The following is a 23,212-nucleotide window of genomic DNA, read 5'->3' as shown; positions in this document are numbered from 1 at the left end:
GGTCAAATTAAAAACCCCTTATAACACTCTTTCAAAAGCAACCTTCTTAAGGCAGCCCTCAAGTGAAAAGAACAACTAGGCTTCCCTTAATTCAATTCTGCAGCAACACAAAAAGAGCAACAGTATGGGTTCCAGAATGCCTCTTTGTTGGTTGACGTCTCGTTGGTTTTTACAACCTATCTTGAATTAGTCACCTAAAAACTGCCTTACAATCCCTCTAATCGTGGCATCTTGCCAGCATGGCACTCTTCCAAATATAGCACAGTTGAAGGCCTGCCCCTCCTATTACATCACTCCTTACATACTCAGGTTGGTGCACTTTAGCGAATACACCAAGCATGCTCATCTTCCTTGAACTTTGTGTTTCCAGTTTGTGGGTTGAGGTTATCATGAGTCAGGGATAAAAAACACTCTTCTCGCATTAAGAAGACAGGATGTGGAGTCAATGTTTGCTTTAGTTTCATCATGCCTCACGTTACTACTTGGATGCCATTTATAATCACGGTCACTCATGGTGGCCTAATGGGCCGACGCACATCCTGTTTTAAGGTCAGCAAGGACTGACACACATTTCCTTCCATCCCTTGAAACATTGTAGGTGACGTTAGCAGCCTCGCATCTCTTTCGCCACCACAGCCACTGGCAACAGCCGTACCATAGCCGTTGGGGGTCATGACAACAGATCCATTAGCACTAAAACTAAGGCCCATCAAAAGGAAGTGACGATTTAAAATAAAGCATTATACAGACAGATCAATGTATTAAACGAATGCTACAGAGATCCGAGAACAAACTATAGGTTTTAGATTTAAAAACTTCCAGAACTGGCTGTCTCTCTACATTTGAAAATCAATAACACCAAAAAAATGGTATTTGTGGAGCTTGGTGTAAGAGTGGTTGTCACTCCAGCCTTGATTACTTCTGGAAGTAGCACAGAAAGCCACACTACTTTGTCATAGTTCAGCATTACGGAGTAGACTTCAGTTTTCTCCGGCCACCGTTTGTGCACAGGTCGCATGATTGAAGAGTACGCCATTACAGAGTACAAAACCACCCACAACGACTGTACAGAATAGAGAGGGATAAAAGAGTAATTGCAGGTGTAGAAGAAGAGCTAAGAACAAGGGCGGTGGAAGATAAAGTGGTACACAAGAGTGAGTGCGCCAGAGGTTGGCAGGAGTGTGGATGCAGTGAAGTAAGGCTTAGGGCACGTTATGGGTGGAGGAGTAGCGGAAAACTGGAGAAAGGGTAGCTGCCGAGCGCACTTGTTAATTAAAGGAAGCAGGAAATGAATTCAAGAGGGTACAAGAGAGAGAGTTAGGAAAAGTCAGAGAGGAAGTTGAAAAAAACCAGGAGTAGGGACGTCCTTCTAAGTGGTCATTCATTTAATTAACAGAGGATGAACAGGAGAGAGGAAGGAAGAGCAGGAATGGAGCACTCATCTACTGAGTATAACACCCTCTCAACCTTAGGCCTCCTGGTTAACCGCAAAGCACACTCGAACTGAAGAGCACCTAACCCACACATTGCTCTAATCACATCAGCAGCTTGAACTAGTGGTACAGCAGGCTCCGAGCCCAGGCTTCCAGGGATACCACCAACAGCCTTCCAGAGGCAGAATATCCACACACACACACACAGTAAATACACAAGCAAACATACACATGCAACCCCATTCATGATAATTTGAGTCAAGCTCTCAAATTTTAGGATCTTTTTCGACACCTGTATTTGTCAAAGGTACAGACTACTGAATTGAACTGACAAGGCATTGTACAGGAGCAAAAGAAATATATACTGCAATATGGTAAATCCAGGCTCTGAAACGTATCGAAAAACAGGTCTACGCTTAGCCTACATAACAAATTGTCTCACTAATCAGATAAATATATAATATCTCACAATACAAGGATACATTTCCTAACCAAGTCAATAATTGATTAATAATTCTGAGGTTAATATTTATAATTATTCATAAACATATGTAGATACTGGAAATAGGTGTTGCAGGCAATCTCAAAGAGCACACATCAAAATGTGCTGGTTTTATAGGCCTAGAAGTGCACCCAGGAAGTTGGTTGTAACGATTTTCCACGGAACTGTAACTCTGCAGATGGATACTTTGTCAAGGGACTTGGCTACTAGCCTCCTAGTAAGATGTAGAATAAAACTCAATAAATCTTAGATGATTTAAGGGCGCCTTCGGTAAAAGACAACCAATGAATCTGAGGTTTAGAGGAACTAGTCCGGATCAACAACAATACAGACGAATCCCTACAAATTAGCCTGTATTGATTGTCATTCAGCAAAATATATATATCAGCAGTGGTATCATCATATTGATTAGGCATGTCAGAATGAAATCTATGTAACCAAGGAGTTGTGTAATAAAAATGGTGACAGCACTCTAAAGGTGTAAAATGATTTTTCCAGCAGAGAGCAGCAGCTCTAGCTTGAGGACAGATGAAGGCCCTTTGGACATCAGAGATATTCCACCAGAACCTACCCTCTGCTGCCTAAATCTCTCACTTCCAGTGCTTTCTGGTGTAAAGTCAACGTTGTAAATACTGGCACCAGTCTGACGGCACCACCACATTTAATACTACAGTGCAACGAAGTGAACAGTTTATGCTAACAATGGAATAAAAATGCATGAGTAAATCTAGAATCTGGCTTCATATTTAAATTAAGTAAACAAGTTAGAAAAGGCCATCTTTCGACCGCTGCCCTTATAAATGAATGAGCGTCAGAACTCATAGCGCGCTGGGATACGTAGAGAGTGTCCTAGCGCTACAGGCAGAAATCAATCATGGAACAGGATCAGAGCAAATTAAACATTTTACAAAAACATTCAGCAAACTTTCCCCCACCTTCCCTAAAACAAAAGCAACATATTTTGATTCCTTACTCTCCACTCCTCCACACCCTCAGCCCCCAAATGAGAGAAAACGCTCTGCCTGCCTAATCAGGCAGGAGCTGTGAGCTTGTCTAGACAGTGTTGGTAAGACAGGCAAGTAAGCCACAGCTCGCGTATCCTCCCTGAAGACTATTGATTAGATTAGCCACCAGCTGCTCCTGACACAAGTTATTGTGTGTTGATGACACGCTCATGGAGGAGGCAGGCCAATCACTGTGTTACATTTACCATTTCCCCAACACCAGATGATCAGAAGAGCATACAGATTCCTTCTTCGGAGAACACCTAAAAAAAGAAATCACCTGGGCACCGCTACACTCCTTCTGAGTTGAGATATGTGTTTCCACACTTTCCACAAAACACTATGCCAGAAACTGTGAGGGCTTGTCACTGACATGTTTACAAGCCAGACAGGGGCAGGTACAAGCCACCTTGGGAAACCACACATTTACTAATTTAGAGTTGAGCCGAGATGACCTGCAACTAGACTTCAACATGATTGACAGCTGAGATGTACACGTCATAAGAGTCTCCAGCAGTAGCTTTTTCAGGCTAGGCAAAACCTGGAAGGCTATCAATTGATTGCTGTGCATCTCCGTCATTGAAGAGTCATTTAAAAGGGCCTATTCTGCAACAGCATCACCCACATCATACCAAGATATGAAAAGAGATCAACAGGACAAAGTTTGGCAGGCCATCCCACTGTCATTGGGCATTGCTGCAGATCTTTCAAGAAGAGAGCTTGCAGACTGTAGGACTGTTTCGCGTCTGCTGTGCAGCTCAGGGATTGGTCTGTGCCATTTCATCATCATCATCACCAAGGTTCATGGTGAAGGAATCTTTTGATGCTCGTCAAGATCTTCTAGCTGAAAATGTACTCTGCGGTGTTATTACAGGAAATTCAGGAGATGGGCTCCCATCACTACAGGAACCATGGTAGTATGGGCAATCAGGTGTTAGAAAGGATTTCCGCTAGGGCATTACCCACAGTGGTCCACCCTAGCCAGGATAAAGACCATGCAAAAGAATCTTTGCTAGAACGGAACCTATGCAGTATCACCTTTGACAGATCCTTGATAATGATTGCATCTTATCAGTGAGAAAGGGTGCCATTTTATCCTAGAGAACAGTGACAGTGTACCATATCTCCTACTGATAGCATGCCATTGCCTTTACCTTTTACTTTATATGCGATTAACCAATAGGTCATGTAGAAATGTCAGGGACAGCAGCTCATAGGAAACTGTGAGCAAAATCAAGAATGCCAAGCACTTCCTACTGACAAAAAATGGATGTCCTCTTCAAGCAACATTCTGGGCCCTTACAGGTGGGCAAACAGCTTAAAACAGCTTGGGAGCAAAGTAAATGATCTAGCAGACATCACACTATGTACATCATGTGTGACACATGTGGGGATGAAAGCTGATGAGACAGTAACAAGTAGGGTATGAACCGCATGCTTGGCAAAGGATTAGTTCAAAATAGCTGGTAAGCCAGTTACAGATGCAATGCCAAGTATTCCTAAAAGGTCTCGACAGGCGCTTGATCTTCAGTCCTGTAAAAATAGCTAAAGCCTTCTCCTTGGAAATCCAATCAAGAAGGGATGTCACATTCAAAGTCCTGGGGAATTCCAGGTCTCAGTTTCAAAAGCCCTTCCCCGATTGGGACAGGCACCAGAACTTTAAGGCAGCTCAACCTTATCCTGTTCTATGACAACTAGGGAGTAAGAAAATGACACTTTGCCTTGTTCCAGAGCCCCACAGTAGGATGGAGGCAGCAATGTGATGCTCTAGAGTTTTAGCTGTGGGCCACAGAAAGGAGCTATGACTAGGCTCTCAAACAGAGCTGAACTTCACACTGGGACCACCATGTTGAGGAAACGCAAGCCAAGTGGAAGCACTGGGGACACTGGTGTTCCAAAGCCCCACACAAATGCATTAATCTGTTCCCAAGTTCTGAAAATATTTAAAAAATGAATTGCCATAGTGTCCCTCATGCACAGAACCGGCATACTCACTGAGAAATAACCCTTACGAGCACAAACGATGAAATACACATTCTATTATCATGAATCCATACTGAAATGGAGGCAAAGCTGAAAATCAGCACCAGTGCCCTAGGACTGAGAAATGTAGCTTTTTCAGTAATTGACTGCGGGTTTCTTGGGAGACTAACCCCTGAGCCTTTAGGCCACTCTCACCGCACACTGGAGCCCTGCACATGCAAATAACTTAACATATCATTACCATAAATTGAATCACTGTATATATCTCCATCTATAAAACTATTTGTTTTACTATTGTTTTGCTAGATTTAATTCTAGCCAGGTGTCGTACACTGTATTGTGCATAAAAAACTGCTTCCTCCAGTGATCCCATTTATTTAATAGTAGCCTCTAAGGCATATGTTTCACGCTTAACTTCTTAGATAAATCGAAGGAGGTCAATACATAATTCATGTTGGGTGCGGTTTTTATAACAAATATAGACACAAACATTGCTAAGGACCTTGTTGTAGTGAATGGCAACCCATGGCGTTGGCTAAGTCAGCTTTATTTCACTATGTATATAGGAACCAGATGTATTGCCAATATTTCCAAGAATGAAGGATCATTAATTGCCCCCACCCAAAAAAGCCACCCATGTAGTATCTTGGAAATAATGTAATAATTTTTTTGCTATACAACATTCAACACGCAATGCCATTTCTTTTTAATCTCATTGATTGAAACATCACATAGTCCAGGCATTGCAGCTCCTGGAAATTCCCAAGATGCAAAATATCGGTACCAGACAATGCTGATGTATTGTTACATACCAGCCGCTTCTTTTCTACTTAGTTGTAATTGATTGTTTCACTGCTGCTCCCATTTTCATCAAAATGTATCCTAATGCACAACACTGGCATCATGAACTGTAATAGAGTCTGATCCAATCCCTAACATACCCCAAGAGACTCACTCATTCACTCCCTATAGATCCTATTCTGTAGCCTTAAGACTTTGGGTCTAATTAAGAGTACGGCGACCAATAGGGCCGCAGTACTCGTGGAGGCGGTCTGACCACTGCCACACTGGTTTTCCGCCCGCCGTATTATGAGTGTCGTAGTTGGACCACCACGAGACTGCCGGCATCAATGATCCCGCTGCGCTGGCGGTCTGGAAATAGACAATAATATGCTGGCTGTGCTGCTGCAGCACCACTGAGCATATTACGAGTTGCCTGTTCACCACCCATTTCATGGCAGTAAGCCTGCCATGGAAAGGATGGTGGAGAGGCAACTAAGGGGGCTCTAACAGAGACCTCTGTCACTCCTTGGCATGCATGCAAGGGGGAACATATTGCACCCCCTGGATTTGCACCCCTTTTGCTGCCAGTGTGGCATGCACGGCATGGTGCATGTTACACCATGCAGGAACGTGCAATCGATGCTCTCCTAGCGGCAGTCTGCATGTTAAGCTCTCCTATGACCCTGACATACCTCTGCCGTGAGCCCGCCTCAACACTGCCCGCCCAACCTGGATGGAACTCTGAATCTGGCAGGCGGGTGCACTACGGTCTTAGCAGTCCTCTTGCGGACAGAGCAGTGGCGGTGCCGGAGGAGGACTGCCAACGTCGTAATAAAAAGTCCACATTTGTAAAGCGCACAATCACCCGTAAGGGTCTCTAGGCGCTGGGGGGCCATCGGGGAGATTAAGCGAGCTATTGCCCAGAGTCACATGGTGCTGGGCTAACCTGCCGCCGGAGCCGGGGATCGAACCGTGATCCCCAGATTCCAGCGTCAGTCGCCCTGGCCGCGGCGCCACACCTCTCCCTAATAAGGCCCTTAATTCTTTACCTGCTCTACTGTCCTCGCACATGCCACTTCACCAGCCTTGCTCATTCTCCCGATTATACGACCCACCCATTTTATTAGCATGTCACTCATTCCTCACACGACATGCACCATGCTCCTTACTTAAGTCGCGCGAGACCTATTGGTTTTGCCAATGCTTGTTTCTGTGGGGTACATTCCTTTCAGGTTTGACAGAAGCCTCGCTCGTTCGCGGCATCACAGGCCGCGCGCCCTCCTCCGGCGTAGATGGAATGCCAGAGGCTTCACTTGGAGTTCACTGACCCGCAGCTCTGCGCCCTGGGAGCGCGCGAAGGGACATCCCTCGTGAATATCCAGCTAGACCTGACAGGAGCACAAGGCCAGGCGCCTGCCGGTGCCAGCCTAGGGGGAGCGTCCATCAGACTGGTCCCTGGGGGTGTCGGCCTTCAGCCGTCACCTCTCGAGGCCGGACTGGCGGTCTTGCGTGGGGAGCAGCCGCCAAGGATGTCTTTCTTAGCACCACTTAGCATTTCACCGGGTCTGGAGGCATTACCGCCTTTTACTGGTAGTGGCCACCCGTTTCCCCGCCTCCCCTCCACCTCCCTTCCACCGTGCAGCGGTACCCCTACCCAACAAGCGATAGACGCACGCGGGCACGCACTGCAGAATTATCAACTCGTAAAAGACAATTAAAGACGGCTCAACTTACAGGTCCTAAATCCCAACAGGCTTTTAAGAGGCTAGAGGTTAACACTGAGAGTCTGGAGGGGCTGAAAGAGTAACAAATACTGCAGACGGGCTTGTCAGGTCAGACTGGGGGAGAAGAGGGTGACAGGGAAGGAGGCAGGCGGCAAACTTTGGATTTTACTCACTCCTCACATCACATCGCTTATGCAATCCAATAGAAATGTGTAAGTAACCATAGCACAGCCTACGCACGCCAGTACGCGTTCCAGTATGGCGGCCCTCACACAGTTCAAGCAATACTCGCACATTCCAAACTGTCACATAGTACGGCAAATGCACACATCCATAGGCGTGGGCTCATATGTTACAACAGGCATCATATACATATATATCAGACATAACAGTATTGCTGATCATAAGACTTACACATTCCCCTATGTCTGCTCTCATACACTTCACTAGAATTACATGTCAGCTTCAGGGGCTTCACAGCTCAATATACTCACAAATTCCAGAACTGCTGGCCTCACACAGTAGACAAGTCTCATATCCCAGCATCACTGGCCTCAAACAGTTCAATAATCACACATTCCAGTGTCACTGTCCTAAGTGGTTTATAATCACCTCCAGTATCACTAGCCTGACAGTAAACACCAACCATTTACACCTTCGAATGTTACAGTCCTCACACAGACAAACAGAAATATACGACACTGCCCCAGTAGGAACATTTGCCTTGTGCACATTAACAGAATCCCTCATTACATGATTGCATTATGACTCACCTTACACTGAGGCCAACACACTACAATATATGACTGGTCTGAGGACAGTCACATTGACTTACAAAAGCACACCCAGGTCACTGGCTTTAAACTTCAATGGAGTTTATACATTCCCAGAAGTGTCAATGGACACTCACCTCCACTTCACCAGAAACAAAAATTCCATATGTATGTGACACACATAGCATCAGCCGGGCTACTAAACAATGAAGCACTGTACAGGAGTGAGGTCTTATGATAAAGCGGCGGCAAAACAAGCATGGCGATGCGAAGTGGGTTTTGGGGTTTGGAGGGCTGGGAGAGAGAAAGGAATGGGTTGAACAGTAGGGATTGGGACAACTGGGAGGAAATACAGCCGGGGCGACGGGGGGGGGGGGGGGGGGGGGTAGGAGATATTTGCCAGGGTATACATGTTGCAGACAGCGTGGGAGTCTCTACAGGGGTAGAGAAGTGACCTCTCCAATGACAACGGCGGTATTATTTATTGTTGATGACAAAAAATTTGAGTTTTTTTGTTGAGGTTATCCCCCAGATGCATTAAGAACCCATTTAGCTATTCCTTAATAGCGAAAAATAATGATTCGCTATTAAGGAATAGCAAAATGCAATGCATGAAGACATCAGCGATTTCTTAAAATTCCTTAATTGCGAGTCGCAAATTGCGAGTCGCAATTAAGGAATACCTCCCCATTCATTCCTATCGGCCTAGAGGCCCATAGGAATGAATGGGAAGACATTCTCAATTTGCGAATCGCAATTAGCGAATCGCAAATTGAGAATGCGATTTCAAGGGTGCAGGGGTGTCCAAAGGACACCCTGTTGCACCCCTGAAATTGATCTGTGCACATATGTTGCACACACACATGCCCTTAGGGCCCTTAGGGCATGTGTGTGCCCAACATGAAACTTTGAAAAATGAACTTTAGTGCATTTTTCAAAGTTTTTGCAAATTACCATGAAGTTCAACTTCATGGTAATTTGCGAGCCCTATTAGCGAAATCGCTATTTTTTAAAACTTTAATGCATTGCATTTAAGGAATCTCAATTTGAGATTCCTTAAATGCAAGTAATCGCAATTTTGCGATTTCTTAATTTGCGATTTTTGCATTTGGGATGATGCATCCCAAATGCAAAAATACCGGTCGCAAAGGGGTAGATTCTGCCCCTTTGCGAGCAGATTTGACCTTGATGCATCTATGCCTATATGTTTTATGCTGTTATTTTTTGACATATGCAATATACAAAAAGAGCTCAAATCTAAAAATAAGAGAGTGGTCCAGCAGCCTAGTCATCCCACTCTGTGTCTGAAGTGCACTCCTTTTCAGGATGGCTGTGTAGTTCCGTCACCCACAGTGCAAGACAGCTAACGAATGAAGTGGGGGCAACTATTTGCTCCATGTTGTTTGCTGTGGTGGGCGAGAGTAAAACGTGTATGACACTAGAACAATCTAGTAGATGGGGAGGACTGACCAAAAGCTCCTTTATGAATGCATATATGTACGTTTTTTTATTGGGGAACAAGAAGTCGGCCAGACAGTTCAAGCGGTTTCCAGGCTTGACAGAAAAACGTAATTGATAGAAGCAGAGTTGCAGAGATCGAGTTCAAGTGGGGTCTTCAAAAGAATGTGACCTCTTGCTTGTTATAACCCTAAGAAGAAACCACAAGTCATAATAATCAGCCCGTTATGACGAAACTGAAAAATGGAGGTAGCAGTGTTATGAATCTGTCTGACTGGGTTTGAGAAAAGGAAATACGGCCACCTCAATGAAAAGTCTGACAATACCAGAAGGGGTTCATAAAATGAATATTTTGGATATTAAGCAAGGGGCCTACTGTTAATCTAGACATCACACAAAAAGATGGCCCAAAATAAAAAATCTAGAAGAAAAGGTAATTTACAGAGGGGCCAATTAAAAAACTACTATTCTCAATGATTTTAAAACCGACAGTACAACAACACAGTTATATATTTTTATAAGGTTTCATTTTATGCTATTTCACTTTTCACACAATTTTTAAGCAGTGCGCCATCTAGCAGTATTAGAGCGATGTACAGCAAAAGAAAGACAACATACTGGACAATATGCTTACAGGGAACTTCAAGAAACTCAATGTGAAGAGAACCAGGGGGTTGATGGGTAAGGAGTGGAATGGTGAACGATAATGAGAAATTGCTGATAAGTGGGAGAATAACACCTGCGGGAGATGAGCCTTTATGGGAAGTCGCAAAATATAGCCAGCGAATCACAAGGTAAAGAAACAAAGGGGGAACATGGGTGAGAATGTGTCTTCGAAGAATGGGAGGGGGGCGAGTTTGGAAGAGTAATGTGAAGAAAAGAGTGGTGTTGCAATTGCTTCCCCCCTTACACTATAAAAATAACTCTGTAAGCAGAGTAAACAAAGTGTTGCTTTATATGTTATTTTATTCCATAGGGTGCATTCTTATAAAACGAGTCTTTAATGATCAATATCTGGGCTCTAAACTAAACTTTGGCAATAAATCAACATGTTGCAATTAATGGAAAATTACTTGATGTGTCGGTCCCTTACGTTATATATATATAATGTGATGGTATAAACTTGTTTGATGTCAAAATTAAATGTATAGTGTGACGTATAGTACTTTCACATTTCACACAATCCTTAAGGACGAGAAATGCCGAAAATACCGCACCCAACATTCATTCCACTGGATATTTTTGTACATCCACAGGCTCAGTATCCGCTTCTTTCCTATGAGCGGATTCAACTTCTTAGGATGCATGGAATCTGAAATAAACACTTATCTCTATTTAGTTTTCTTAGTTCCTGACTAACTCCTCTTTAAATAGGCTGCATGACTTCCCTCCTATTTCTCTTCCTGTTGTTCATTTGTGAATCAACATCCTCCTTTCCGGCTGTGAAAAGTGAGCAAAGAATTTTGTCAACAATTCAGTCTTTTCACATTACTCTTCTAAACTCCTCCCCCATTTCTCCCCCCCCTCCCATTTTCGAATCACACATTCTCACCCATGCTCCCTCTTTGTTTTTCTTGACCCTGGGATTAGTTGGCTAGATTTTGCGACTTCCCATAAAGGCTCATCTCTCCCAGATGTTATTCAATTTTTCATTATCTTTCACCATTGCATTCCTTACCCAATCATTCCCCTGGTTCTCTTTACACTGATTTTTTTAAAGATCCCTGTAAGCATATTGTCCAATATGTTATCTATCTTTTGCTGTACAGTGCTCTAATACTGCTTGGTGAAGCACGGCTTTCGAAAAATTAAAATAAATAGATAAATAAATATACCATCAATCGCAGGTACATGGAATTCTATAGGAATGATAACCCCTGGAATCATTCCACAATATCCTAGCAGTGTAGCATGTCTGAATACAAATATAACATGAACTAGAACATTTGCAGAGTTCCCAAAGGGGACCCTTTCCTCCTGTTCCTTGTAGTTTCTGCTAGTTTTGCCTTACAATAACCTGGTTAAAAGTGTTGCGTTGCAATTGCTCCCCTTACACTATAAAAATAACTCTGCAAGCAGAGTACACAAAATATTACTTTATATCATATTTTATTCCATAGTGTGCATTCGGATAAAAAGACTCTTTAATGACAATGTATGGCTTCTAACCTGACCTTTGGCAATAGACCAACATGTTGCAATTAATGGAATAACACTTGATGCGTCGGTCCCTTAAGTTATATATAATGTGATGGTATAAAATTATTTAATGTAAAAATGAAAGTTATAGTGTGAGGTATAGTACTTTCACATTTACATATATTGACCCCACCCGCCCCTCTAAATCCCATTCTCGCAGCTATAATAAAGCTTCATCTGGACAACAGGCAACACCATGTACGACATTTCGTGTTTGAGATGATCCTACTTCAATGTAAAAATGTTCAATGTCAAGCAGTCTGTTGCTCCATGGAGCAAATATGTTACATATCATATCTAGTATTTCTAATTGCGGTTTATCAAAGCAAAGACCCCATATACAGTACAAGTGTCCACTAGCACACCTCCTGCACCTTTCGGTTTCTGGGTGTGCACAATATGGTTTTTCCCATTCAGTAAATTCAGGGAAATAAAGATCCTCGAGCATATACCGTAAACTGGACACAAATATCCAATTTTTTTCATTTTACATTCCTGACTGTCATAAACATAGAACAATTTTCTAATTCAATCCACAAAAGAGAAAATTTAAATTTAATTCACTTTCCAGGTTAAGAAATCTTCACTTCTGAAGGAGTCGGTGGGCAGATGCTCTGTTGGAGGAATTTTTTAAGTGCTAGGGTAATGTAGAATAATGCATTGTTGGAAACTTAGGGACATGGAATTGTGCATCTCTTCACTTCTCTCCAACGAATAACACCTGACAAACCCTTCTTACCAGTGGTGAAATGTTCGCTTATCCACAACTGTCATTACCTCATTAAGGAACAACCAGCTGCAGAACAACTTGTACCAGTGTAAAAACAGGATTTGGGGAAGCTGCAGCACATTGATACTCTAAGAAATGAGAAACTCTATATACTAGAACAGTGAAATCTGATGTTTTGCTTTGGTGTTGGTAATTTATATATGGTAAAATTAGCGGTGAAACAAGTAGCAAAGCGAAGACAAAGTACAACATTCCTATAATGGTATAAAACAAGTTTAAAAATATACATGCATTATATCATATATAGCATAATGAGATTTGGAGGTCTTCCTGATGACAAAAAAGCCACCGAGTTCTTAGGAAAGCATTTGTTTGCCATCAAAAATTCGAAATTGAGATATTACAATTTGCTTCCAATAAATTGACTCACAAGGATCACAGATACGACAGCTATGTCAGTAGGAGATTCTATAGTTCAAAACAACTCCACAAGTTAAAATAATCATATTCGAAATAATCATGTAGTAAAATAACATTTTAAGTGTCTTTGGCACGTATGACAGACAACTGAATTACATTTTAAATTGAAACAAAAGAGTAGAAATCAATCAAAAAACTTCGAAACTGTAGGCAATGAATGTAAGCCCCAGTAGGAGTGTGAGGCAGTAGTAAAGCAGTGTCTGAAGAGACTGCTGTCATAGCGGAGGTCAAGCTTGAATTGAGCCAATTGATTCCCAAATCGGTTATCCATTCATATTTTGCCCCAAACAGAAGGCCTTATACTTGCATTGCACAAAACTCGATGGATTGATTTTTAAAAGTATTGACTAATGCCCTTCTTACCCAGCCAGTGGTATTGCTTGTACTCAATTGATGTTTTAAGAGAATGATTTGTATTACTGTATGACTCTTTTATGGTTTTTAACCAAAATAAAGATTTCGATTGAAGGCCTTATATGCCTTAATCTAGCAGCCCCTTATAATTTACTAAATGAAAAATTATGGGATTTCGCATCTGGAAGTTTCATGAAAATTTGGAAAAAAATGTACCTAATGAACCACTAGAGGAGAAGAAAAAACCCCACAACATTTGGTTTTATCAGTCTTGTGAAAATGCTTCTGTTCAATGGAAACCAGTCTAATTCAAATAGATTCAGGGGAAGAAGCAGGTGTTCTGCTTGGATGGGAAACTTGAAACAGGACCACACAAAACTATTAAAAATATTTCATAATATTGTTATATGATTGTGGCAGTTTAAGGGCGGAATAGTAGATTGTCACCTACTGCTCAATGACCTCAGCAAAAAGCAATGGCACTGTTAATGAGTGTAGGAGGTGCAGTGGCACCAGGGCCCAGTGGCGAGGAGCGCCCAATGCATCTAATTTATAGCTGTCCTTCCACAACAAATTAGCAGCCCATGATGATTACTAGCTTCAAAGCCCAAAACACCTTTGCACCACAACTACCAAAGAAGGTGAAAGAAATGAGGTGCTGTCAGGTCCCGAAGGACTAGAGAAGTGAAGCATAATTTACAAAAACTGCAGGTGTTGTCTAAGATGCTCTAGCTCAGATTCAAAGCAATCAAGTGCAAAGTGAGGCATTCAGATAATCGCAGAAGAGAAGCTGAAGATAAGCGAGCAGGCTGAAAAATCACAAATAGGAAGCTGCATCTTCAACTAATTGGATACCTACAAATTGACTGAGGGAACCAGTCCCCTGGGAGACCATGAGAAAATTGCAGTACAAGAGTAGAATAAGGACCGGTGAGATAAGGACAGGGTAGGGTGTTACACTTTGCATCTCACAAATAAAACCAGATCAGGAGCCTTGTGTGCCTTTCAAAAGGTGCATGTCGGCAAAATAAGGAGGGCCCTAAGCATTCAGGGTACGCCAAACCTACTGGGAGCCCCAGTCATACCAAGGCCAATGAATATGTCTGAGATATGGGAGACGCATGTGCCCCTTATTGCACTCTACGGGGGGCGGGGGGGATGCACCATCATTTTGTGTTTCCACTGCTAGGGCTGTTGAAATGGCTTAGGATTTAACCACACGTGTAGTCATGAGAGGCTCAAGAATTTAAGCATTCACATACTGATGGAAGCACATGATCACGACACAAATCCCTAAATGGGACAAACACCATGTAACAAGTAAGCATTCTTTAAGCGACAAGCTCTCTAACAATTATGGCTCACAACACGCGTCTGGAAAAAAGATCAGACGTGACACTGGAATCTTATTTTTTTTTGTATTGAAGGGTATTATACACATGAAGAGGCCTAAAAACAGAAAAAGTGGACTCAAACAGTAAGTAAATTAAAAATGAAACCCCAGGACAGACACAGGAGGATTCTGGAAGTTCACAACTTTACACATGCAGACCGTATGAGGCATGAGAGTACAAAATATTAATCGAGTGTGGCAGGTTGATCTTCTGGTTACATATTAAACTCTGCCTTTGTATGCAAAACCCACTGTCCCGTGGCAGAGAGTAAACAAGGATCGTATACTAAGACCAAGTGAAGAACTTCAGCTATCCAAGTGAGTGCAAAGAGTGAGGGGTGATATCTTGGTCGCAGCCTACGTAAACCCGCAACATAGAAAGGTGTGATCCTAGATGAAGACTTGGAGCGGAAAGAAATAGGCCTGCCAAGATGTCCGAAGAAAATTAAGCTAAGCTATTTTAATTTCTTCTTTGAATCATATTTTGAATAATTTGCCATACATGGGCAATTCAAATTAGTCAAAGAGTTGCATTCAGGATATTGAAAGCATGCAAATAAGTCGTCTTTGCCACGCTTCCCATGCATCTTCTCAACCCAACCCAGAGTTGCCACTCTCACACAGAAAAAAGAAAACACAAAAACAACCACTGTATCTTGTTAAGAGGATTTCAGAACTGGTTAAATTGTATTTTAGTTCTCTGAAAGGTCCTCTCGCCTTGCTGCCAATAAGCAGAGGAAGACTGGCAGACTTAGGTACCCATCGCATCAGAATGCAACCTTCTGGCAGGTCTTGGCACCAAATACTGCTCTACCAACCAGACTCCTTTCAGGTGGGGGCTGATAAGGCGAATTGTGGATGTGTTACAAGTGCGAGCTCAGCCGCTTTCACCGGCACAAGAAGGTGCCAGAGAGCTCAAAGAACAGCGATTGCTTTTTTGCAGGCATAATTAGCACCTTCGCATTATAGAAGGATATTATGCAGAATCTGTGAATAACATCATCGGAGGGGACCGGGGGCCTCGCTCACCTCCCTGCCTCCATCAATTGCATTAGGATGAAAGCAGAGCTGCACAGTGCCCATTCACTCCACACACTTCATTCACTGCCCAACAATGGGTGGAATTTAAATTGATATTTTAGCAGTCCCTGTAAAACAAGGGCTAGCTAGATCTCGCTATAAATGGCGCTCCGAGACAGCATTTAGCTCATAATGATAATTTTGTAACTTAGCATTATGCCCAAGCTACTTACAGCTGTCAGCTCTGTGAGAGTTTATATATTTTGTGATAGAACTGTGTAATGCCCCCCCCCCCCACCCCCATAAAAAAATAGCTCACAAGACAGGATTAAATGCCAAGGTACACCACTTGGGATGCTCCACATTCTGTAATACTGGGCAAATCACGTAATCTCCCCATGCCTACCAAAAAAAAAATGAATGCGTCGGTCTGTAACATAACTGGTACTCATGTAAAGCGCTCCGATACCTAAAAATGAATGTGTCGGTCTGTAACGTAACTGGTGCTCATATAAAGAGCTCTGATACCTTTGGGTCTAGTTCGCACTATATAAAACGGCAACAAAAAAAATAATGTTTAAATTCACTTAATTTTTACCTACCAAAATATCCTCTTGGGCGGATAGTGATTTTGTCTCAGAGAATGTATTCTTCTAATGCCAACACTAGCTTATTCGAGATGGAGTTCCATTTCGATAACTGGGTATCTAGATACTCCATGAACATCAAGATTTTAGCAGTAAACGTTTTGAGGCTGAAATATAAATGTAGGACCTTGATGTTGAGAGTTGTGGATTTTAATATTTTTAGCTGAAATTAAGCTTGGATCCCCTGGGACTTGCAGCAGGGTTAGCATTAGCAGCGAGTATATCCAACTAGTAGCTGACAATGTCAGTAACAACATTGTTGTAGGTGTGCCCCCTACCTTTCATTATTTGACAGCAGGTACAGACAATGGATGAACATTGCTGTGAGATTACAGCTTTATAAATGGCATTCCCTGTACAAAATGTCATTGGGCACTCCTAGCTTTCTCCCCTATCCTCAGTCTCTCTAGGCTTCCATGGAAACTGTGGATTTGCAACAGCTTCTCTGTTTGCTTCTCCTTCAGCGGTTACTAGTGAGAAGAAGGAATTGGAAAAAAGTCTGATGATGGTAGCCCAACTCCCACAGGTTTCGAGACAAGGATGGTGTTTAATTCACCATCTCCCATGGGTTTCACGGAAAAGATGTCTGCCTAACTTTAACAGGGTTCTGAGGAAAGAAGACAGGTGATATTTCGGACAGATTTCATAGGTTTTAAGGGAAAGCAGACATTGGCTGTCCCCCAGATTCAAGGGCAATGGTAAACTGAAGGTCGCATGGGCGTCACTTGTGTCACCTCCCCCAAGACTGGAGGAAATTGAGAGAGAGAGATGGACAGAGCGAGAGAGAGTGAGAAAGAGAGAAAATATATATGGGGGAAATCAGAAAATCAATCACAGAAGAAATCTTCAATTAATGAAGCAGTAAGTCTGTTTGATTGCTTGGGCTTGATAGTCACTTTCCCTGTTACCTTCTGGTCTTAGTGGATCTGGAAGCGAAATTGGCCAGTGTGCATCACCCGGTCATTTTTGTACACCTGTGGTTGTTGAAGGGCAGCCGCAGTCCGTGCAGGTAAAAGCGGTGGGGCCGGGTTAGGGGGGATTTCAAGGGACGATGCACAGGGAAAATTAATTATTTATTTAAATTTTCCCTCGGCATCGTCCCTTGAAATCCCCCCTAACCCAGCCCCACTGCTGTTAGCTGCACGGACCTTGGCTGTTGAAGGCTATGATACAATCAAAATAAATAAATAAATTAATAGTGGAAGGAAAGAGGGCTCATTCCTTACACCATCCTTATTGGATGCAACACTGATGTTTCTTCATGGGAAACATGCAATTTAGCACAAGGCACTGTCAGTCTTCAGGCAATGCGAAACACTCCACTTAAATTCTCAAAAACAGCTTACAAGCACTCTCATAAATACTAGTATCATCCACAGTTCTCCTGCTTGATGGTGTAAGGCAAATTATGGAGACAGGGTTGGCCTTGCAGCATGGCAGTGCATGTGTACTACTGCTGCTTTGGTTTTGAACACTGCAATGTTATGTTTATACATGGATTAATATCGTGTATAGTTTTTTCAGGTATGAGATGTGGGTATCAGCTTCTCATTTCAGGAGGTTTGGAACCTAAGCCCCTGGATTTTCTGACCGAAAAACCTCTTGCTCCACAAGGTTGAGGGGGACAGATCTAGGCCGGGGCATCTTGGATTGCAGGGTGCCAATGACTGCCCACCACAGACGTGCTTACGAATGATCTGGGGACTAGAGTGCAGCTTCTGGATGCAGTTGTGTAGCCTCAATATTTTTCATGATCATTTTGTCTGAAGTATGGATTATTTTTTTCAGTTTTGGAACGGTCACTATTAATTCCATTAATGTTAATTTCTGGATTTCGGTAGTCACAGTGAGATGCCAATTAAAATTATTTCAGCACATTTGATAGGTTTCCTGTGCAATTAATATTACAAAACCCATAGTGGTCCGACACTTCTGTGGAGGGTAGTAGGTTCACATCCTCACCTAGACTACGACTGCGAGTTGCAGAGGAAATCCCCACTGATCTCAGCAGTGCAGCTGAAGGATTGTAGAGGACATTGCAGCGATCTTCCCAAAAACTATCAGCAGAACCATGAGGGTTCACAACACTCATTGTTTGACCTTTGCCTCTGAGTACCCATACAACTTGAAGATAAATTCTCGAGGGGCTCATTAGACCAACTTAAAGAGAGAGATATAAGAGTGGTATCCTTGCAACAGTTATCATCTAGCCCTACAGAACTCCCATACATGCGAGAAGGAGGGACAACAATAAAGATACTCGCTGATGATCCTGAAGGGCCTCACCACATAATGTCTGCATTATAACCAATAAATGTGCAAATAACTAAAATTACTGTGCGTACATTTATTTCCTAAATATAAATTGTTAAAATAGTAAAGGGCCATTTACATTGGACTATAGCAGATCATCAGCCAGATTACGTAGGCTAAGTGTTTCCTTTCTTTTACATCTACCAAAAAAAAAAAAAGGATCCAAATGTGTATTTAACAGTGTACCTTCTCTTCATACAGGGCCCGATGTAGGTAGGCATTTACTGGTCGGTAACGGCCGAATTCGGCCGTTACTGACCGGTAAATGCCTTTTCCAATGTAGGGGGCATGTATTTACAGATTCGGTATTTTTACCGATTCTGCATTTACCGAATCGGTAAAAATACCGAATCTGTAAATGCAGATGTAGGTGGCGCTTTAAACAGTGCCACAGGCCCCTAATAATTCGTTATTTACCATGTAATACTATTGCATGGTAAATAACGAATTCAGGTGTACATGCACATCTGTGCATGTACACCTGTGCCATGTGACACACAGACATGCCCTTAGGTCATGTATGCGTGCCACATGGCACACAAGCCTGACATTGGGGTGCTACAGGGTGTCAAAGTGACACCCCATTCCCCCTGGAAGGATTCGGTATTTACCGATTCGGTAATTACCGAATCGGTATTTGCCATTGATTCCCATGGGTTCAAGGCCCATAGGAATCAATGGCAAATACCGATTTGGTATTTACCGAATCGGTAAATACCGAATCTTACAGATTCGGTAATTGAAAAAGAAAAATTACCTACATCTGCCTACTTCCAATTTACCTACTCTTAAATACCGAATCGGTATGATTCGGTATTTAAGAGTAGGTAAATCGAGATTACCTACATCGGGCCCTCAGTGTCTTTTGTTGCTCCATCGCATATACATCCGAAAGCAAATTTTCACTAAAGTTACACCAATGATTAACTGCTTGCCTCTTCAGGAAAAATATAACCACTACATCTTATGTTCGGGTCATGACTCAATCTAACCATCTCAATTTTAAGGAAGTGCTGTCGGGCAAAGTTCACCTCATATGTTCCACCATCAGATGCCTATTAAATGGTTCAGTGCATGACAAATCACATGATAAGAAATCACTGTTTTATCTTGGTGGGTAAAAGAGCAAAAAGCCTGCACAGGATCCAAGTACAGTAGCTTAATGATCACACACTCCAGCAGAAAGGCCAGCAGAAGTGTAGCATTTGGCTCTTCATTATCAACTCACAAGAGAGTGAAAGGGCACTCGCAATTTCAAGACCTAAGTGCAAACAAAACTAATTTCTACCATAGCACATAACTTGTTTGGAAAGACGTACATAAATACGTCCCAAACTAAGTGATAATATCCCGGATAAAGTGCATTGGTTTTGATTATGAGTAAGGCAGTTTAAGACACAACTATACAAAGCCTGGGAAAGGCACTGCCAGGAGGCTGTATCTATAGCTTAGAGTTAATCATGTTGGCAGAGGACAAATACCGCATACGGCTGGCAGTCTTCGTCCCTGGTCTATGCGACTTAGGGATGGTAACATTAGCAGGAAAATAAGCTTCTGATGGCTGGTGATTTTAGCAGACTGCGTACGTTGCTTGGGGCTGGCATGGTTAGTAGAGGGTGTAAGCTGCTATGGGCTAATAACGTCAGCAGCATGTATTAGCTGCTGAGCGCCGGAAGTGTTAACACTGAGGATCAACGGCTCATAGCGGACCAGGTTGGGAGTGGGTGTATATTACTTAGGGATAGTGGTGTTAGCACCTGGCACACACTGCTCAGTCGGAACGCATTGTTTAGAACTGAGAGGCTCAACCTTGTTATATGCTTCTTTGGGCAACCAGTGTTATCTGGGTCTATACTGCTAGGAGCGCAAGCACCTGGTATATGCCGATACACTATAGCAGCACTGGAAGTAAATTTGTAGTGCTTAGGGCTGGTTTTGTTGACGGTGCATGAACAATGCACTGGCAGTGTTAGCAGTTGGAATATACTAGTCTGATCTTGCCAGGTATAAGGATATTTAGCTCAAAGATGGCAACATTAGCATTGAGCCTACACTGAGGTCCTATAGGGTATATACAGTGCGTGGTATGCAACAAGTAGCAGTGGGTGTGAGGTGCACATACCGGACAGTATGCACATATGGTTGTAGCTGGTGGTCATGGCTAACTTGAAGATACACTGACCAATATGGCAGTAGGAGGATTTTGGTATGGTCTGGCAGGATTACTTGTAGTGAAAAAGCACAAGGATGCCAGAGAAATACTGCTAAGGGCTGTTCACTGATAACACAAGTATTATCAAGTTTCAATGTAAAGCACCCCAAGTGGTGCACAACTAAATACACACTCAAAATGTACAACCAACTGCATCCTCGTCCAGTGTGACGTATTGACGTATATCACAGGTTTACCAACTCTCAGCTAGAGCCCTTTATGAACACCAGGGTTTTGATTTTAACACATCTTCCAAGTTCCCTCTACCACGACCAAGTATGCAGAGAGTACCTAGAGTCATTCTAGCCAATCAGCCAGAGGCGCCCCTTGGAGGGGGGAGGGGGGGTTACACCCATAAATAAATAAATGTATTTTATGAGAAATAGTTGGGTATATGTGCTTTCAGTTTGATGTTTTGAGATGTCAGTTGGATTTTACCAAGGATTTTTTACAGACAAAACGCACCCACACTCTTCTCTCTGTTTTGAAAGTCCTCAGAAAATGGGTTATTTTACAAAATATTGTGCTCTCTCTCCTAGTACCTCTACCAATCCGCATTCCTCTCCCTTTCCACTTCCCCTTAGGCCTGTCTCATGAACCCTGCTCGTCAAAGAATGTTAAAACATTATATGTCAGCCTGATTGTCGGAAAATCTGAAGCTCATACCCCTCCCATTCTTATTGACCAAGCTACGCCCCTGCATTCAGCTGCCAGGCTTGGTTGTTAGGGATGATAGCTGACAAACTTCCAAGACAAGAAGTGATGTACGCAAAGCGATCTTCCTGATTAGGGTCCTTCCCAATGAGCATAGCGGTTAAGGCATGGGGAAATTTCCAGCACCCATCATATCTCCGTCTTCATGGAATAAGATAGAGCACTCATGGGTGATTTGTTTCTTCTCCACAGTGCCCACCAATCTAAACCGTTAGTGCAGCAAACTTACACACACTGTGAACAAACTGTTGAGTTTACCTATAAACAGATATAAATTCCCGGCACTAAGATATATCAGAGAGCAATGCTGATCTTCTTACCTTTGAAGGAGAGCTGAACCCTGGGTGTGGTGTACTGCTGCTGCTCCTTGGTGTTGGAAGACGCCCGCCAGCAGAGGCTGAGCAGGCCGGCCCAGAAAAGCAGGCCGGCAGCAGGCATGGCTGGCAGGGCTCGTGGTGACTCCCAAATCCAAAGACGTGGGTGGCCAATCTGCAAAATTCAATATCAAACCTTGATTAGAGTGTATTCAGGTTATAGCGCATTTAAGATTTCAGTCTATACAAATACTTAATTTGTACATACATCTTTCCAACTTTTTATGCACACAATACTCCTATCAGCATCAACTGTACTTTTAAAAATCGACAAGTATTAGCAGATGATTCATTGTTTTATGTACAGGCTTTTAATGATCACAACTAAAAGGTAGTTTCTTGAAATCAACGAAAATTATTAATGGTTCTGCTAGAACAAAACCCAAAAATATCCAAAAATGATCTAGCACAAATTGTTTGCCCACACAAAAAAAAGACCACTTGCTGTCAGAATTATAATCAACTCTTAAACCTCACTATGATGATGAGGTCATTCAACAATTCATGTACAAAATTTCGCCAATAAAGAAAATGAGTTACCTGACTACCTGTCTTAAAACCTTGCATGCATAATTTTCATTCAATTTATATATACAGCAATAAGACCAACTGCTTACTTGAGCCACTCAGCGTTGCAGTGCCCATCCCATTGGAATCTAATAAAAGTTCAAACCTATTTTCCCTCTTTCTGCGGTTTGGAAGAGACCAAACTTTAGGAGGAGAAGCAGGGCAAAAAGGCTGCATAGGACTGGCCATTTCTATGAAGTATCTCTAGAGGTCCTATTGTGGATGTCTACTTCACAAATTGTGATGCAGCCCACAGTGAATGTGATAAAATTATGAAGAAATTGATTCTCAACTCTTTCCATTTGTGTACATGCACATATGATGAACATTATCTTTCCAGTGGGCGTTACACGGTCGAACGTCAGTTAGGCGTACCATGGGGTAGATCACATCTTAACTGATGAAACGTTGTGCTGGTGCAAACCACAACCAGGATCTCTTCTACTTCTAACATCAATTCTAACTTTGATGATCAAGCAGACAACAGGCACAGGATGTGTTCAGCATTGGTTCAGACTACCCCAGTTAGCCAGTTACACAAAACAGCAA

The 23,212-nt window shown here is 42.6% G+C and overlaps 1 protein-coding gene across 2 annotated transcripts in view; it reads right to left on the bottom strand.

Moving 5' to 3' along the window:
• The window catches only part of SEMA3F (semaphorin 3F), a 329,656-nt gene that overhangs the window by 261,623 nt on the left and 44,821 nt on the right, over nt 1–23,212 (bottom strand). For both annotated transcript variants that reach the window (XM_078661253.1, XM_078661252.1), the window contains exon 2: nt 22,043–22,211. In XM_078661253.1, coding sequence (XP_078517379.1) covers nt 22,043–22,160 — 118 coding nt within the window. In that variant the 5' untranslated portion in view covers nt 22,161–22,211. The remainder of the gene's footprint in view (nt 1–22,042; nt 22,212–23,212) is intronic.

This window comes from Lissotriton helveticus, chromosome 9 (assembly GCF_964261635.1).
Source record: "Lissotriton helveticus chromosome 9, aLisHel1.1, whole genome shotgun sequence".
Taxonomy (NCBI): domain Eukaryota; kingdom Metazoa; phylum Chordata; class Amphibia; order Caudata; family Salamandridae; genus Lissotriton; species Lissotriton helveticus.
Note: the sequence above shows the minus strand (reverse complement) of the source record. Positions and strands in the feature narration are given on the sequence as shown.